This window comes from Dendrobates tinctorius, unplaced genomic scaffold (genome assembly GCF_039654945.1).
Source record: "Dendrobates tinctorius isolate UK_male_01 unplaced genomic scaffold, ASM3965494v1 ptg000034l, whole genome shotgun sequence".
Lineage (NCBI taxonomy): Eukaryota > Metazoa > Chordata > Amphibia > Anura > Dendrobatidae > Dendrobates > Dendrobates tinctorius.
This window is the reverse complement of record NW_027361702.1, coordinates 23,267,496-23,283,825: the sequence shown is the minus strand read 5'-3', so window position 1 is coordinate 23,283,825 and position 16,330 is coordinate 23,267,496. Positions and strand designations below refer to the sequence as shown.

At 42.6% G+C, this 16,330-nt stretch overlaps 1 protein-coding gene across 2 annotated transcripts in view; it reads left to right on the top strand.

The window, feature by feature from the left end:
* Window positions 1-16,330, top strand: part of PTGS1 (prostaglandin-endoperoxide synthase 1) — a 112,118-nt gene that overhangs the window by 1,312 nt on the left and 94,476 nt on the right. Inside the window, exon 3 of one of the 2 annotated variants that reach the window (XM_073573143.1) lies at window positions 13,691-13,721. The exons of the other annotated variant lie outside the window; for it this stretch is intronic. Coding sequence (XP_073429244.1) covers window positions 13,691-13,721 — 31 coding nt within the window. The remainder of the gene's footprint in view (window positions 1-13,690; window positions 13,722-16,330) is intronic. 2 annotated transcript variants of the gene reach the window in all.

The window sequence follows — 16,330 nt, the reverse complement described above, 5'->3', positions numbered from 1 at the left end:
AACTATAAGTCTACATTTTATATACACTCTGTATAAAATTGAGTCGCTTGGCATGATTGTGTCTAGTTCTATAGAATACGGACACTTGTATTCGAGGAATTTCCAGCCATAGACAAAGTATGAATGAGGCTTTATTGGAGTCTTGATACTTCGTATTTGCTTTATATAGCAATATCCTATTCCGAAGCACTTCACAGATCTCATCGCTGTCCCCATTGGGGCTCACACTCTACATTATCTACCAGAATGAAGCCCACGCAATCATGGGGAAAACATACAAACTCCTTGGTGGGATTTGGAACCCAGGACCCCAGTGCTGCAAAGTATGTGTTTAAAAATTGCCCTTAGATATACCTTTAGAAATATTTGCAGTACATATTTTTTTTCTTTGCACTTAAGATTCTACTCTAAAAGAGCATGCACCTTTCCAAGCACATAAGAGCTGATCTATACAGCTAACGTGCCCGCAACAGTCGCAGGTGGAATCGCGATCCACCTGCGGCTGTTAACTAGTTAAATGCCGCAGTCAATCTCTGACAGCGACATTTAACTCGCGCTTACCTGAAGCGTGTCCTTTATCCCGCCCATCGGTGACCCTGTCATATGATCGCTAGTCACCGATGGGTCAGCATGACAACCAGAGGTCTAAGGCTGTGTGCACACGCTGTGGAATCTGCTGCGGATTGATCCGCGCAGATTTTCAAAATCTGCAGGTTTTTTTTTTCCTGCGGTTTATCACCTCTACAATGGAGGAGATGGTAAAACGCTGCGGAATCCGCAGAAAGAATTGACATGTCAATTCTTCTGTGGTTTAGAAACCGCAGAAAATCCGCGCTGAAAATTCCACAGCATCTCTACTGCGGCTTCCATTTCCCATAGGGAATAATGGTACTGTACATCGCAGCGGCCAAATCCGCTGCGGAACCGCAGCAGAATCCGCAGCGTGTGCACACACCCTTAAGCAGGCCTCTATGGTTGTCATAGTCAGATTGCTATGAGCACCGCCTGGTTGCCGACACTCATAGCAAGTATTTCTTTAACACAGGCGATCTGATCATCGTCCGTGTGTAGCAGAAGAGATCAAAGTATTGCAGCTTCTAGTCTCCCATGGAGAATATTGAAGCAAGTGAAAAGTAAAAAAAAAAAAAAAAAAAAAAAAAAAAAGTTAAAATCACCCCTCTTTCGCCTCTTTCAAAATAAAGCGATAATAAAGATCACACCTACACATATATGGTATTGCCACATTCAGAATCACTCCATCTATTAATATTATTATAAGAAAAGAATTAACCCAATCGTTAAACAGAGTAACGAGAAAAAAGTCAAAACGACAGAATTACGTGTTTTTTTTTTTTTTTTTTGTTTTTTTTTTGTTTTTTTTTTTTTTTCACCACTTAAATAAAAAAAAGAACCTAGACACGTTTGGTGTCTATGAACTCGTAATGGCAGGTCTGTTTCAGCATTTAGTGAGCATGATAAAAAACGAAAATCTAAAATTCAATTGTGGAATTGCACTTTGTTTTTACAGTTTCACCACATTTGGATTTTTTTTTTTTTTTTTTTTTTCTGGTACATGATATGTTAAACTCAATGGTGTCGGTCAAAAGTACAACTAGTTCCGCAAAAAACAAGCTCTCACATGGCCATATTGACGGAAAAATAAAAAAATTTATGGCTCTGGGGAAAAGGAGCAAAAAACGAAAATGCAGAAAGTGAAATATCTCTGGTCATTAAGCGGTTAAAGGACCTATAAGCTCCTTGTCTCTGTCGCTCTAAATCTAATGTTGTTTAAAGCTTTAATCTCCAGATTGGAGTAGTATGGGGGGCCAAAAGGGTAGTTGCGCCAAGTGCCTAAATTGTTTTTGGATGAAAAATGTTTCACCCCAGTCCCATGGTCGATATGATATAGCGTGTCTGGGTCAATCTATACATAATATTTAGGTGCCATTTCTACTAGGAAGAGACTGAAGCAGTAGCTGCATTCATAATTGAGCTTCATCATTCACATGAAGAAATTATTATTTTTTTTTTTTTCTTCCACTTCTTTTCACTAATGGAGTGTGTTGTACTCAAGCCAGTAAAAAGTCCCCTTAGTAGGTCACAGGTTTGTGCTTAAACATCACTAGACCACAGCTCAATGAGATGCCGACACAATTAAAAAGCCTTCTGATTTGCTTCTCTCAGATCGTGTGGCCGAGTCTTATCTGGAATCTCCGATCACAATAGGACATGCTCAGTCTCACGGATATCTGAATTGGATCCATCATTTGTCACGAATGTGTGTATAGAGCCAAGAAATGCCAGGAGTCGGTGTTGCTTAAGAATAAAAAAAAAAATCGAACAGCACATAGAATATCTCCTTTTGAATGTAACGGAAGGCGGCATTCTGACTACAGCACCTAATGTAGAAATGATTTTGGTCATCAGTTATACTCTGCATAGATAGCGAGCAACTAAGATGACAAAGCGCTCAGTTTAATGAGATGCATTGTACAACGGTTATACGGAGCACTTTGTGCTTTGCCTATGCAGAGTGCAGCAGTCTGTACAGCAGTTCTGACTTTTGCTAGAGGTCGTGCAGCTTTGGGGGGAGGGGGAAGCTACAGGACTGATGCTCCCTCATTCCCCCCCCCCCCTTATTTTATCTATATGTTTAGGTAACTTATCATAAGGGCAATCTTTGAAGCTAGCTTTGTTGCATTGCATCAAATTTATCATACTGTTGCCCAATATTTAATAAACATGGTGTGTCTTTAGCTCTATAACTTTATCTCCACTTGTATGAAAAAGGAACTTTTTTTGTTGTCTTGGAAAAGCCTCGAAGATCTAATCAAAGTTTGCCAGTGTTTTACCAGTTTATCATATTAGATCGAGCAATATTGGGGTAGTCTTATTTAGTCCCACCCCCCCACAATAATAAACAAAATTACTACATTCGTTAGGTCAAATTGGCCATTTGACAAAGTCTTACCCCCACCTCCAACACCCATTACTTCCCTGCTTCACTTTACTAAACATTTAAATGGGGAACCCTTTTAGTGCAAATTCTTTAGATGCAGATGGGTGAATACATCAAGAACTTTTCCCTAAAAGCATCCAAAAGCTGTTAAAGTGCTTGCGTTAATGAAAACTTAAAAGTTATGTTATTCTTGGTTTTCAGGTGGGGGCAGGATGGAGCGTGTCTGTTTATCTGCACGTAAACTTTAGTTTAGAAAAGCTCCAGGCAAAAAAAAAAAAAAAAATCAGGACTACTCCTTCTGCATTTTGACTAAATTTGAAGAGGTTTAGGGCTTGCAGAGGGAGGGGGGGAAAAAAACAGGAGTGTGTACCAAAAATCAAAAGGACACCACAAAAATAACTTGGCCAACTGAGACTCGTACATGTCGTCTTGTCACAGATCCAATATGGTCTGGAGCAACTTGTTATAATGGGACAAATACCACTTGATGGAGACAATCGGCTCTAGAGAAGGGATGGATTGCATCTAGCGGAGAATACAGTAGCTTGAAAGTATTCACAACCTCCACCCCCCACTGGCATTATTTGTTTTGCTACCTCACTATCTGGAATTTCACTTTTTTTTTTTTTTTTTTTTTTTTTTTTTTGGGGTTTGCTTCATTTCATGTTCCGTTGTAGACATGTTCTTCACATTTGTTTTTCTTTTTACTGTGAAGCACACAAATGGGACAACATTTCTGAGACCTTAAGTGTGCAGAACTATTCACCCCCCCCCCTCCTAAAGTCAGTACTTTGTAGCTCCTCCTTTTGCGCCATTGACAGCTGCAAGTCACTTTGGATAAGTCTCTATGAGCTTTCCACATCTTGTCACTGGGACTTTTCTCCCATTCCTTAAGCCAAAACTGCTACAGTGCCTTCATGTTAGATGGCTTCTTTTGCCATTCACCAATCTTCAAGTCTGACCACAGATTTTTCCATTGGATTAAAGTCTGGGCTTTGATTTGGTCACTCCAAAACACTTACATATTTCCCCATAACCCACTCGAGTGTTGCTTTAGCAGTATGCTTTGGGTAATTGTCTTGTTGGAAGGTGAACTTCTGTCCCAATCTCAAATCGCTGACAGACTGAAACAAGTTTTACTCAAGGATGGTGCAAAATACAGAGATATTAATTTTTCCCCTTGACTGAGACCATTTTCCCTGTCGCTGAAAAAACATTTCCACAGCGTAATGCTGCCACCACCATGTTTTACTGTGAGGATGGTGTTCTTGGGATGACAAGCTGTGGGGGTTTGGCGCCAGACTTGGCGTGTGCCTTGGTGGCCATAAAGTTTTTAATTTCTGTCTCATCCGACCACAGCACCTTCCTCCATACATTTGGGGAGTTTCCCACATGTCTTTTGAGCAAACTCAAAATGAGCTTTAGGCTGGGTTCACACGTAGCGGAAATTACCGCGAGAGTTCCGGAATTCCATTCCGCAGGAAAATTGCATTTTAAATTCCCGCGAAAAAACTAGCATTTTGCAAGCGTAATTAGCTTGCAAAATGCTAGCGTTTTCCAAGTGATCTGTGGCATCGCTTGGAGAACTGACTGACCGGTTGGTCACACTCATCAAACATAGTGTTTTGACAAGTGTGACCAACTTTTTACTACTGAGGCCGCCTATGCGGCCTCAGTAGTAAAAGATAAAATATAAAAACCCTTCCGACGTCCTGCGCAGCCTTCCTACCTCTCTCCACACTCCCATTCCCAGTAATCCTTTGCGAAAATGCCCGCAATGATGTCCATTCTTGTGGGATTGTGACATCTCACGGTCATTCGCAATGACCGCGAGACCTCGTGATCCTGCGAGAACGGACGCCATCGCGGGCATTTTCGCAAAGGCTTACTGGGAATGGGAGTGTGGAGAGAGGTAGGAAGGCTGCGCGGGACGTTGGAAGGTAAGAATAACAATTTTTTTTTTTTTTTTTTTTTTTTTTTTTTATTTTAAATTCTATTTTTTAAAAGGGATATGGTACCCAAAGCCCGGAGGACAGTCTCCTCTCCTCCGGACCGTGGGTACCATCCGCAATTGTTCTGCTTACTTTTCGCATGGTGTGCACAGCCACATGCGGGAAGTAAGCGGAACAATGCATTCCTATGGGTGCGGGATCGCCGCGATTCCGCAAAACTAATGAGCATGCTGCAGTTTTTACCGCGAAGCGATTCCGCTGTGGTAAAAACCGCAGCATTAGCACAGCATTGCGGAATCCCTTAGGAATGCATGGGATGCTTATTTTTCGCGGCAAAATCGTGCGGTTAAAACCGCCACAGAAACACGAAAAAAAGCCACGTGTGAACTCAGCCTTACAATTTGTGTAAGTAAAGGTTTTTTTTTTTTTTTGTTTTTTTTTCTTTCTGCTCACTCTTCCATAAAGAACACCTCCATGGAGTGTATGGCTTATTGTTGTCATATGACAGATATTCCAGTCTCTGCTTGGGTACTCTGCAGCTCCTTCGGGGTTACCTTTGGTCTCTGCTGCCTGTCTGATAAATGCCCTCCTTGCCCAGGCTGAGAGTTTTGGTGGGCGCCCTCTCATGGTGGGTTTTTGGTACCATGTTCTTTCCATTTGTTGATGATGGATTTGATGATTCTTCAGGGGATCATCAGAGATTAGGAATATATGTATGTACCTTTTTTTTTTTTTTTTTTTTTTTTTTAATCTAGGCCAAGTAGCTTAAGAACTGAGTAAAATATAGTAATTTTACTTTCTTGCCTCAAAAAATAAATTAGAGTAGGGCCCCTTATCTCCCTGTGCATAATCTAACGAGTTCCAGATGCATATCTCTGTAAGGTTCTGTTTAATGACTACTCTTGAGTAATGTTTTGCACAGGTTCCTTCCACACTTTACCCCATTACCCACTCTTATTTATTTATTTTTTTTTTTTACAGGGCATGGTTCGTGTTATTGTACATGCAAGCTCTCGCAAACTTCAGATCTAAAATATTTTATACTATCCACAGGTTATGTAGACAGTGCCACAGAAGAGCTCATCATTCATTGAAGGAAGTACACTTCTTATTTTCTCTTATTGGTGAAGTTTAACCGCTCTAATAACCTGATAATTAGTGTTGAGCGATATCATCCGATATTCAGAAAGATCGGATTGGATCGGCCCGATACTTTTTTTTTTTTTTGTATCGGGTATCGCCGATTCCGATCCCGGAAGTCCCATTCAAGTCAATGGGACAGAAATATCGGAATTAAAAAAAAAAAACAAAAAAAAAACCACCCCTTTCTTTCCTTGTTCATCCTGTTCGGGAGGGGAGGGGGGGGAAGAGTGTGGGCGGACACTGTGCGTGTCTGTGTGGGCCTCTCGGGGGGGGGGGGGGGGCCTGTGCTGGCTGCCGGTGGCCTGTGCGGGCCTGCCGGGGGTCGTGTGTGTGGGCGTCGTCCGATGGGACTGCAAGTCCCATCGGGCGATGCCTGCTACAATGACAGTGATTGACACATTAGCCAATGATGGGACAGTAGTAATCCCATCATCCGGCTAATGTGTTGAATGTAAAAAAAAAAACATACTACATATACATACATACTGTACATGCTATATATATATATATATATATATATATATATATATACACTACATACATGCTATATATATAATATAGCATCACTCATGCTACATATATACAACATACTGCATACAATACATTTATACAGTACATATAACATAGAGTACATACCATCACTTGTCACTTTGATCCCTGAAGCCAGTGTCATCTGTGGAAAAATATGAAAAAAACAAACAATATACTCCAGAATCAGCAGAAATCCCCGCGTGTGTGTCCCACGCTGATCTCCCGTGGAGAACGGCAGCATCAGCTGATGCGACTGCTCTCTACGGGGCTCCAGGAATCCAGTGACGGGAGGTAGGTATCCTTCTGCACTGTATTCCTCCGCCACTGTAAAAAAAATAGTCCCTGGTCTCACTTTATGGCAAAAGCGGCATGGGAACTTTCTCACATGCCTGCTGTTTTTGACCAATCTCAGAGAACAAGCACAGCACAAGTTTCTCAATCCGCTGTAACATCTCCGCCTGCACTTCTCTCACGGTCCAGCAGTTTGTCCAGTTCACCGTACTCTGCCCTCTCACAGCACTGTAGCCAGTCCATGGTTCTGCAGTTGTGGCCACAAAAAAAAAATTGTTTCCTCCTACGCGTGACAAAGCTAAGAGATTGAACTCCACTATCTCCATCTGTTAGCCATGGAAATGCTGCCTTTCTGCCTGGTAGCTACAGACTGTTTCTGAAAGCTGATGACCGTTGCCGTCCCCATTTACCAGGTACCCAGTCGCCATTACTTTTCTAAGAAAGCTATGCCTGTGCTACACCAGCATGTAGCATACAACATTACCCATTCCTTGACAAAATCTCTGTCTGCCAGGGTGCATTTCACCACAAACTCTTGGACAAGTAAGCATGGCCAGGAGCATTACATTTTGCTGACTGCGCACTGGGTGACTCTAGTGGAAGTGAGGAAAGGCTCTGCTCCACAAGTCTAGGAATCCCCAAGGCTTGCAGGACAAACCTCTGCATTTAACACTGCCGCCACTGCATCTGCCTCCTATCTCCTCTAGGGTCTCCACTTGCACCCTCAACCTCTGTCTTATCGAAACACGCATTCCAACAGTGCAGAGTGAATCCTTACCACCTCCATACGGCGCAGCCAGGCAGTAATAAAATTGATATGCCTTTGAGATCGCAGTCATACAGCTGAAGAGTTGTGGACAGCTCTCCCGGCTGAGTTTGATCAATGGCTGTCTCTGCTGGTGGGGGGCCCCACGGTGAGGCAAGCTAGCACACGTGCCTTGCATGGCTCATATCCTCAACCTGGTGGTACAGTGTTTTCTCTGCCATTATCCTGGCAGGTGAGCTGCTCCAGAAAATACATAAGCTGTGTGCTCATTTCTGCCGTTCACACCTCTCTGATCATTGATACAGAGGTCTTTGTCCATGCCAGTTAACAGGTTGATATGTGATGTGCTGACATGGTGGAATTCCACTTTGCACATTTTGCAGTGACTGTGGCAGCAGCAATGAGCCCTCATGCAGTATGTCATGTCGTATAGCCTGGCCCAACGCAGTACGGACGTGCCGCATATCACCTTTACAGAGTGGGCACAGATTAAGGACCTTTGCACCCTTCTGCACAGTTTCAAAATGGCTACTAAGATGGTTGGTGCTGACGAAGCAGTCATCAGCATCGCTATTCCGGTCATCTATATCCTGGAGCAGACTTTGAATAGCCTGCAGGAAGAGATGGTGGTCCTAGAAGGATAGGAGCAAGCAGGGAGAGGAGTCTGCGTAAGGGATAGCATTGTCTGTAAGTTCAAGACTGTCGTCGCATAGGTGGGTGCCAAGGGAGGGTGGATTACTGCGCTCGAGAGGGGCTGGTGATAACAGTTTATCGAAGGTGCAAGATTCGAGGAACAAATTGAGGAGGAAGAGGTGATCTTTGAACAACTGTCAGAAGAGGATAATCCTCCCTCTCTATTCGTGGTTGACAGGAGGAGATGGAGGAAACGAGCCTCATTGTTACTCAGCCACCAACACAACATGGGCTTGGACCTCATGGTAGAGCCTGACATGAGTACCTTCTTGCTTCACTATCTGCAACATGATCCCCGTTTAGTAATGATTATGAATAATGCTGACTACTGGGTTGCCACTTTATTAAATCCATGTTATAAAACCAAATTTTGCCAGATGTTTCCCACCCTAGAAAGGGACTGTGAATGCTGGAACATTGAAACGTGCTTTTATACAATCTTAAAAGAGCTTTTCCCCAAGACCGCAGTGAAGCACACAGTTCGCATCTTGGCATCAACACCAAAACAGCAGCAGCAGTGGTGGAAGTGGAAGAAGCAATTTGTGAGTCCTTTTGACACTTTTTAGACCAACTCGTGCACCAGCACAACAGAGTCCAAGTCTTACACGTGGTTAACGAATGGAGAGGATGGTGCATGAGTATCTAGAACTAAATATCAATTCCATCAAGGAGGGTTTGAACCCTTTCACATTTTGGTCTTCCAAAATGGATGAGTGACCTGAACTCGCCTCACATGCCTTGGAGGTTTTATCGTGCCCGGTAGTCAGCGTTCTCTCAGAACGTGTCTTCAGCACTGCTGGTGGTGTCCTGATGGATAATCGCATCCTGATGGATAATCGCATCCAGCTGTCCCCTGAAAGTGTAAACTGCCTAACTTTCATCAAGTTGAACAAGTCATGGATCTCCAAAGACCTTTGCACTCCAATTGCAGACTGTAAAGACTAAGTGATATCGCATTATATATATTATATTTTTTTTTTTGTGTTATGCATTAATGTCACGTAACTTCCCTCTGTGATATCTTTAGTGTGGCGTCTGTGGCTGCTGCTTCAAATTTGTAGAAATGTGAACAGTCCTCGTTGGTCTACATCTGCTGGGTTAGCTGTAGTGGAAGACATCTCAGTCCCAATTATACTATTTTTATTCTCTTATTCTATTATTTTTTTTTTTTTTTTTTTCCTACTGGTTAACACTGTACCAAACTACTTTTTTTACTTTATTTCTATTTTCGTGACAGTTATTCCACTTCAGTGGTGTCAGGCCCTCATTATTATATTTTTTTTTTTTTTTTTTTTTTTTTTTTTTTTGTAAAATGTGGAAACTCCAGGTTGGGTGTCCATCTGCTGGATTGGGTGTAGTGGAAGACCTGTCGGGCTCTATTATACTACTTCTCCTATCGTTAAATTCATGCCACTTCTGTGGTGTAAAGCCATCATTTGTTTAAATGTGAACACTCCTGGTTAGCTCTCCTTCATGCGTGTTGCCTGTAGCAGTAGACTGTCAGACCTCCACTTCCTTGGACTCAACTACCCGTGTTACTATCATTACATTTTTCTGACAATGGTAGTCTACAAAACATATATGTGTGCCACCTGAGTTTGGTCAGCAGCATGAAAGCAGGTAGAGGTGTTGCATGTGGTATCAGGGCTCCCAGCAAAGGGGCCCTACACCGATCCCTCACCCACCTCGTCTTACTGAGACGTTCATTGGAAAACTGTAAATGCTGTTCTAGACCCTGAAACCTCATGTCTGGCTGATTGCTGCAGTTCCATGCTGAAATTTGTACTGTGGGTGAATTGAGGCCACTTTCATGGTGTCTGTCCCTCATTTGATGTGTTTTGGCAGCATTTGGGACCATTCTAAGGTGTTGTGCATTTGTTTGTTTTTTGCCTCCCCATTGAACTGAATGGCATTCGATTATATTTGGAGACTAATTGACGAATATTGCAAATTTGGCAATCATAATCCGAACACTGAAATATTGGCACATCTCTAGTTTTAGACTCTCTTCCTAGAGTTGCAAGTTAGATACCGGTGTATCCCTGTAGTTATAAAGAGGGGTAGCCAATGGAAATTTGTAGTGCGCCATACTTTATTTAAAACATTTCTGCTAGGGGAAAATGTAATTTGTTGAAACAAGAAGATTGCAAATGTTGCCATATTCTATTAAAGGGGTACATAGTGTCAGGATTTGGGGATCTGTGCTTGGACCCGTTGTATGGCATCTGACGATTGAGAAGCCTGTAGAGGAGACCTCAAGCTGAAGTAACGGGAAGGTTGATGGCTTGCTGCTTAGATCGCTTGTTTATCTAGCAGACGAATGCAAAGCACAATGTTGGTGAAATGCCCCAATTTTTTTTTTTTTTTTTTTTTTTTTTTTTTTTTTTGTTGGCCTATTCCCACTTTCTGTAGATTGTGTGTTTTTGCCTACTAGGTTTCATGTGGATTCTGCCACAGACATTCCCTTAAAAATGCACTCCATAAAATGATCATGATGCACAGCAATGTCAAAAGAACATAGAATGTGTACAGCAATCTCTATCTTGTGTCGCGTCTTGAAAACCCTAAGGCTGGAGTCACACACAACGTATAAAAAAAAAAAAAAAAAAAAAAAAAAAAAAAAATAGGTCTGTTCACGGACCAGAATCTCACAAATGTTTCATGAACAGTGATCCATATGTCATCCGATTTTGTCATGCGAGGATCAGATTTTGTCGCATCCGTATGACGAAATTTTCTCGCCGGCTTGCAAAGTGGACATATAATGGGGCCCAGTGACAGGTTAAAACACAAACTAAAGAATAGATATATACATATGCATGTCATATATATTAGTTCATAGAGTTCTACATAGCATAATAGCTGCTAAATCAATTGCCGGCTTTTGTAAAATCATTACAAAACCCGATGTGAAATTACACATGGTTTACATACAGTAAACCATTTAATTTAGTTTTTTTTATATGTCTTTGACTAATAATTAGATTACGGTATGTGTGTAAAATTTTGGACATGTAGGTGTTAAATTTAATGGGTAGATTCATTGAAAAAAAAAATTGCGTGGGCTCCCGCGGTAATTTCTCCGCCAGAGAAGGAAAACCAGTGAGCGAGGGCAGATTTTAATAGCCTAGAGAGGGACCATTGTTTTTTGCCCCCCCCCCCGGCTAAAAAAAAAAAAATTTGCACCCAGCCACCCCAGAAAAGGCGCATCTATAAGATGTGCCTCTTCTGGCACTTGGACTCTCTATTCCCATTGCCTTTAGTGGTAGTCATGGGTTGTTAATAATGGGTTAATGTCACCTTGCTATTGAAACGTGACATTAAGCTGGGTTAATAATGGAGGTGTCAATAAGACACCTCTCCATTATTAATCCTATAGTAGTAAAGGGTTAAAGAGAGAGACACACACACACACACACACTCTCACTCTCTTTTAATGACCTAATCACACAAATTTTTGGACTAAATTTATTATTCTGCTAATCCAACAAAAGCCCTTGTTCTGTAAAAAAAAAAAAAAAAAAAAAAGAAAAATAAAACAAGGCATCAATATACATACCTCTCCGCCGTTCAGTCAGGTCCTCTGCTGCAATCCAGTTAACTAGTTTACACCAGTGCTAATGCTGCCCGCTCTGCTGTAAACCACTGCAGAATGAATGGAATCATTTCTGCGCAGGCGCCCTGGCTGACCGGAGATGAACTGATAAGCGTGGAAAAGTTTCACTTTTTCTCATGCTCATCAGTTATTCTCAGGTCAGCTGGGGACTCCACGCAGCCTCACTGACATCACTGAGGCTGCACGGAGTCCCCGGCTGACAGGAGATGAACTGCCAGCATGGGAAAAAGTTCAGAAACTTTCCCAGGCAATTATTTTGGGAAAACTGTTTTCAAAAAGTCTCCAGAGTTGTAAGTCGTCTGACAATAAGATTCTAGGAAACCATTTCCACACAGGGAATTCAGAAAAAGAATTATAAGCCCAAACCAGCCAGGGGCAACGTCAACACGAAGAGCGTAAGTCTAGGAACACTGCAGTATTCTCTAACCCACGGGTCTCAAACTCTGCTGGGTATATGGGCTGCATATAGATAAAAATTGAATTTTGGGGGGGGGGGCTTATTCTATGAAGGACAAAGTGACATTTTTAGTGATGCACTAAAAAAAAAGTGGTCAGTTCTGAACTAATATCCCCCATCCTAAGGTATGTCCCCCAATCCTGGTATGCATGGGCCCCCCATAAGTAGAACATTAAAAAAATCATCCTACTTGCAGAGTCTTGTTCTGATGCCTGCAGCTGCTGATTTATGCTTTGTAGGTACGTCATGTGCTGCTTGCAAGCAGAAGACAGCTGCCAGAATACTCACTGTTCTCCACGCCGAGACTATAGGAGTGGAGAGCAGTGAAATGTTACGGCAATTTCTGTTTAAAGGGAATCTGTCACCCTTTTTTTGGCTTTACAGCTGCTGGCATAGACATCGGGGGCTTATCTACAGCATTCTGTAAATCTGTAGCTAAGCCTCCGATGTAAAGAGAAGAAAAACACGTTATATTATACTCACCGAGGTGTCCGGTCCGATAGGTGTCGCCATCCCGTCCGGCGCCTCCCTTCTTCATGCAATGACGTCCTCTTCTCCCATCCTGTAATGGTGCACTGCTTTGCCCTGTTGAGGGCACAGCAGAGTCCTGTAGTGCGCAGGCGTCAGGAGAGGTCTGGCGCCCGCGCACTGCAGAATTCTGCTCTGCCCTCAACAGGGCAGAGCAATGCGCCAGAGCCATTTCAGGATGGGAGAAGAGGACGTCATCGCATGAAGAAGGGAGGCACCGGACCGCAACACCCATCGGACCGCCCACCTCGGTGAGTATAATATAACATGTTTTTTTTTTTTTTTTTTTTCTATTTCAGGTCACATCGGGGGCTTATCTACAGCATTACAGAATGTCTATGCCGGCAGCTAATGGGGGATAAAAAGGGTGACGGATCCCCTTTAATAGCGGGCACAGCAAGCTCAGTCCCTGGCTTCCTGCAGCAGCCGGGTGATAATGTGTGTCTGCTACTAAAGAGAGTGAATATTCAATGCTCTCCACTCCCTCCCCACCACAGCATGTACATCATTTCAATTGAATGTGCATCTAACGACGCACATTCAGGTGCCTCGTGAACCGGGCAGGGATGTCGAAGGGTCTACGGTTCCTAAGGCTAAGGATCGCATGAAGCAGCCTCAGGGGCCGCGTGTGGCCTGCAGGCCACGTGTTTGAGATCCATCCTCTAGTCTTTTGCTTTTAGGGACATAAAACCATACAAATCAGCTGATTATCTCTGGTACTGAGACCACTTTTTTTTTTTTTTTTTTTTTTTAGAAACTTCTCTATTTCTCCACCCAAGGACCAGGTGGGTTTTTTTGTTTTTTTTTTTGTTTTTTGTTTTTTTTTCCGAAATAGATGGTTTTCAGACTGTCTTGCATATCTCTAGTGCAGAGACTGTCCAGATACTGTAGAAATATTTGCAAGAATTGTTTATGGAATATTTTTTTTTTTTTTTCGTTTCTTTTTCTGAATACAAATGAGTAATGGCAAAATACTTGTTTGCTCCTCCATGACTCCCACGGTCTCTAGATTTTTCTTTGTTGCTCCAATATTAAGGCTTTAATTGAACATTTGCAAAAGTGTGAGGTCAAATACCAGACACATCTGTTCTTGGTGTACAAATTACTATCCATAACTTTTTATGGTTTTCAAGGGAGCAGCATAAATGGCTATGAACACTAAGGCCTTCTAATGGAAGGGGAAAAGTGTTCTGTCCCCACATGAGGCGAATGGAGGTGTGGTTGAGTGGGGCTGGGAGAGAGTCCTACCTTCCGTTTCCTCGATGCAGAGCAGACAGGACCATTGTTGCTGTTTTGCTGTTCATGCGTCCGGAGAGATGATACACACTAGATATTGTGAAGTCTAGACTTGTTTATTGGCAATCTGGACTGGTAATGCAGTACTTCTCCAGAAATGCAGGTGTATCAACCCAGGTGGTACAGCAAGATGTGTGTAGCAAGATAATTTAGCAAATTGTGATAAAAAACCGATGCCTTCCACAGCCTGGTTAGCGTGTCTCTCCCGGGTGAAAAAGAAACTAGTAATGGCCACCGGCAGGAAGAGAAGGAGTCACTGAACTGGAAGTGGGAATGTACTAGAATTAATTAGCTGCCGTCTGCTATACAGAAAAGGACAGCAGGTGGCAGCAGACCGAATGCAAAACTGAATAGAAAGGAAGGTAACATAACAATTATATAAGCATACAATCATAACCTTAGATGGAACAGCACAAAAAGTGTAAGGCATCCAATACTACAAACACAACAAGAGAACCAGACGTCCATGCACAAGCAGCCATACTCTACTTGTAAAACACTTCCAACAGGAGATGGTCAGATAAAGCCAAAAAAGTGGTTAAAATATCTTACCCTCATCCATGCGCCACAAGCTTGAAATGGTACCATATTTTTCACAGCATGATGCTATTTTATTGGAGCTTTGTTGTTCCCATTCAAAATGTTCTTTAACCAGAGAAACATCTGTATTCTACTAATGGGTTAGTTATTAAAGAAATAAATATCATGACATGGCTTCCAACTCCTTGAAAATGTTGGGATGACCTCCCAGACTTGGGTGTAACTAGAGACCTATGGGCACGGGGGCTAGTTTTGGACCACAGCCTCCACAACTACCAGGCTGTTGGCTTTAAAGCATGGGCCCCAGAGTACTAAAACTTATTAGGATACACATTCCTACCTCTCAAACACAGGACAAAAAAGAACACAAATCTGTAAGCGAGAGTCTGGTAGAAACTACCACTATAAAAGTAGATGTACCGCCATGCTAATACTGAATAAAACCCAATATACTGACTTACAATATTGTAATAGGGACACATACCGCCAGATAGCAACCCAATAATGCTGCCACAATTGATAAAAGATAGAAAAATAAAATTCTTCTTTCCATCTGTCCATGACCACTTCTTGCATCCACATCTTATTTCTGCCGAAGATTACACATACATTAGGCTCCTCGTTCTTACACTCTTCTGAATAAACTAAATGGTGCCCTCAACATTAATAATTCCATATTGGTTACTGCACTTGTTTTTTATGTATAAACGTCCTCCCATGTAAAGCGCCAAGGAATAAATGGCGCTATAATAAATGTTCCAGCTGCTCCCCCCCCCCCCCCCCCAAAAAAAAAAATGCCTTCTGTGTGAACCCATGCAATTTATATAATATATTTTATAATTTTTGTTCATGCCCCATCAAACTAATGTCCTTCAATGCGCCATTTTAACATTAGTCTCACCAGCCCCCCAGGATGATTACTGAGCTCCTTCTCCCTGCAGCCAGGCACAGGCAGCACAATGTGATGTCCTCTACTGAGCTCTTTTAGGCCACAGGCTGTAAACGGCTAGTGACAGAGCAGAGGCGAGAGCCAAAGGCTCCCTTCTCCACCAGTGTCAAACTGGATTTACAGTTCCATGATGCAGATGATGGTAAAGCACTGCCTACTCTGGGATCTGGGTGGGCACCCTTTAGGTTACTTTCACACTTGCGTTTTTTTGTGGACACACACACACACACACACACACACCCAATGTGGTGGTGTGGTATGTTAATATATAGACCCTGTCTACAGTATTCACACTTGCTTGATTTTTCTCGTGTCAACATGGATCTGCGCTGGAAGAGTTTTCACTTCAACTTGGATATGGACATCGCGATGGCTAGGGCATATGCAGTTGCTTGCCATGAACAAAGGAAGAGAGACGGCAGCGACGGCGTATGTGGATACATCCGATTGTTGAACTCCGGGAGAGCCGTGGGGCATACCACACCCTCTACAGTGAGCTACAGGCAAACCCGGAGAAATTTACAGATTCTATCCGGATGTCCCAAGAAAGCTTCAGGGATTTGCTGGCTCGTGTCTAAGAATCCATCCGGAGACAGGACACACAGCTCC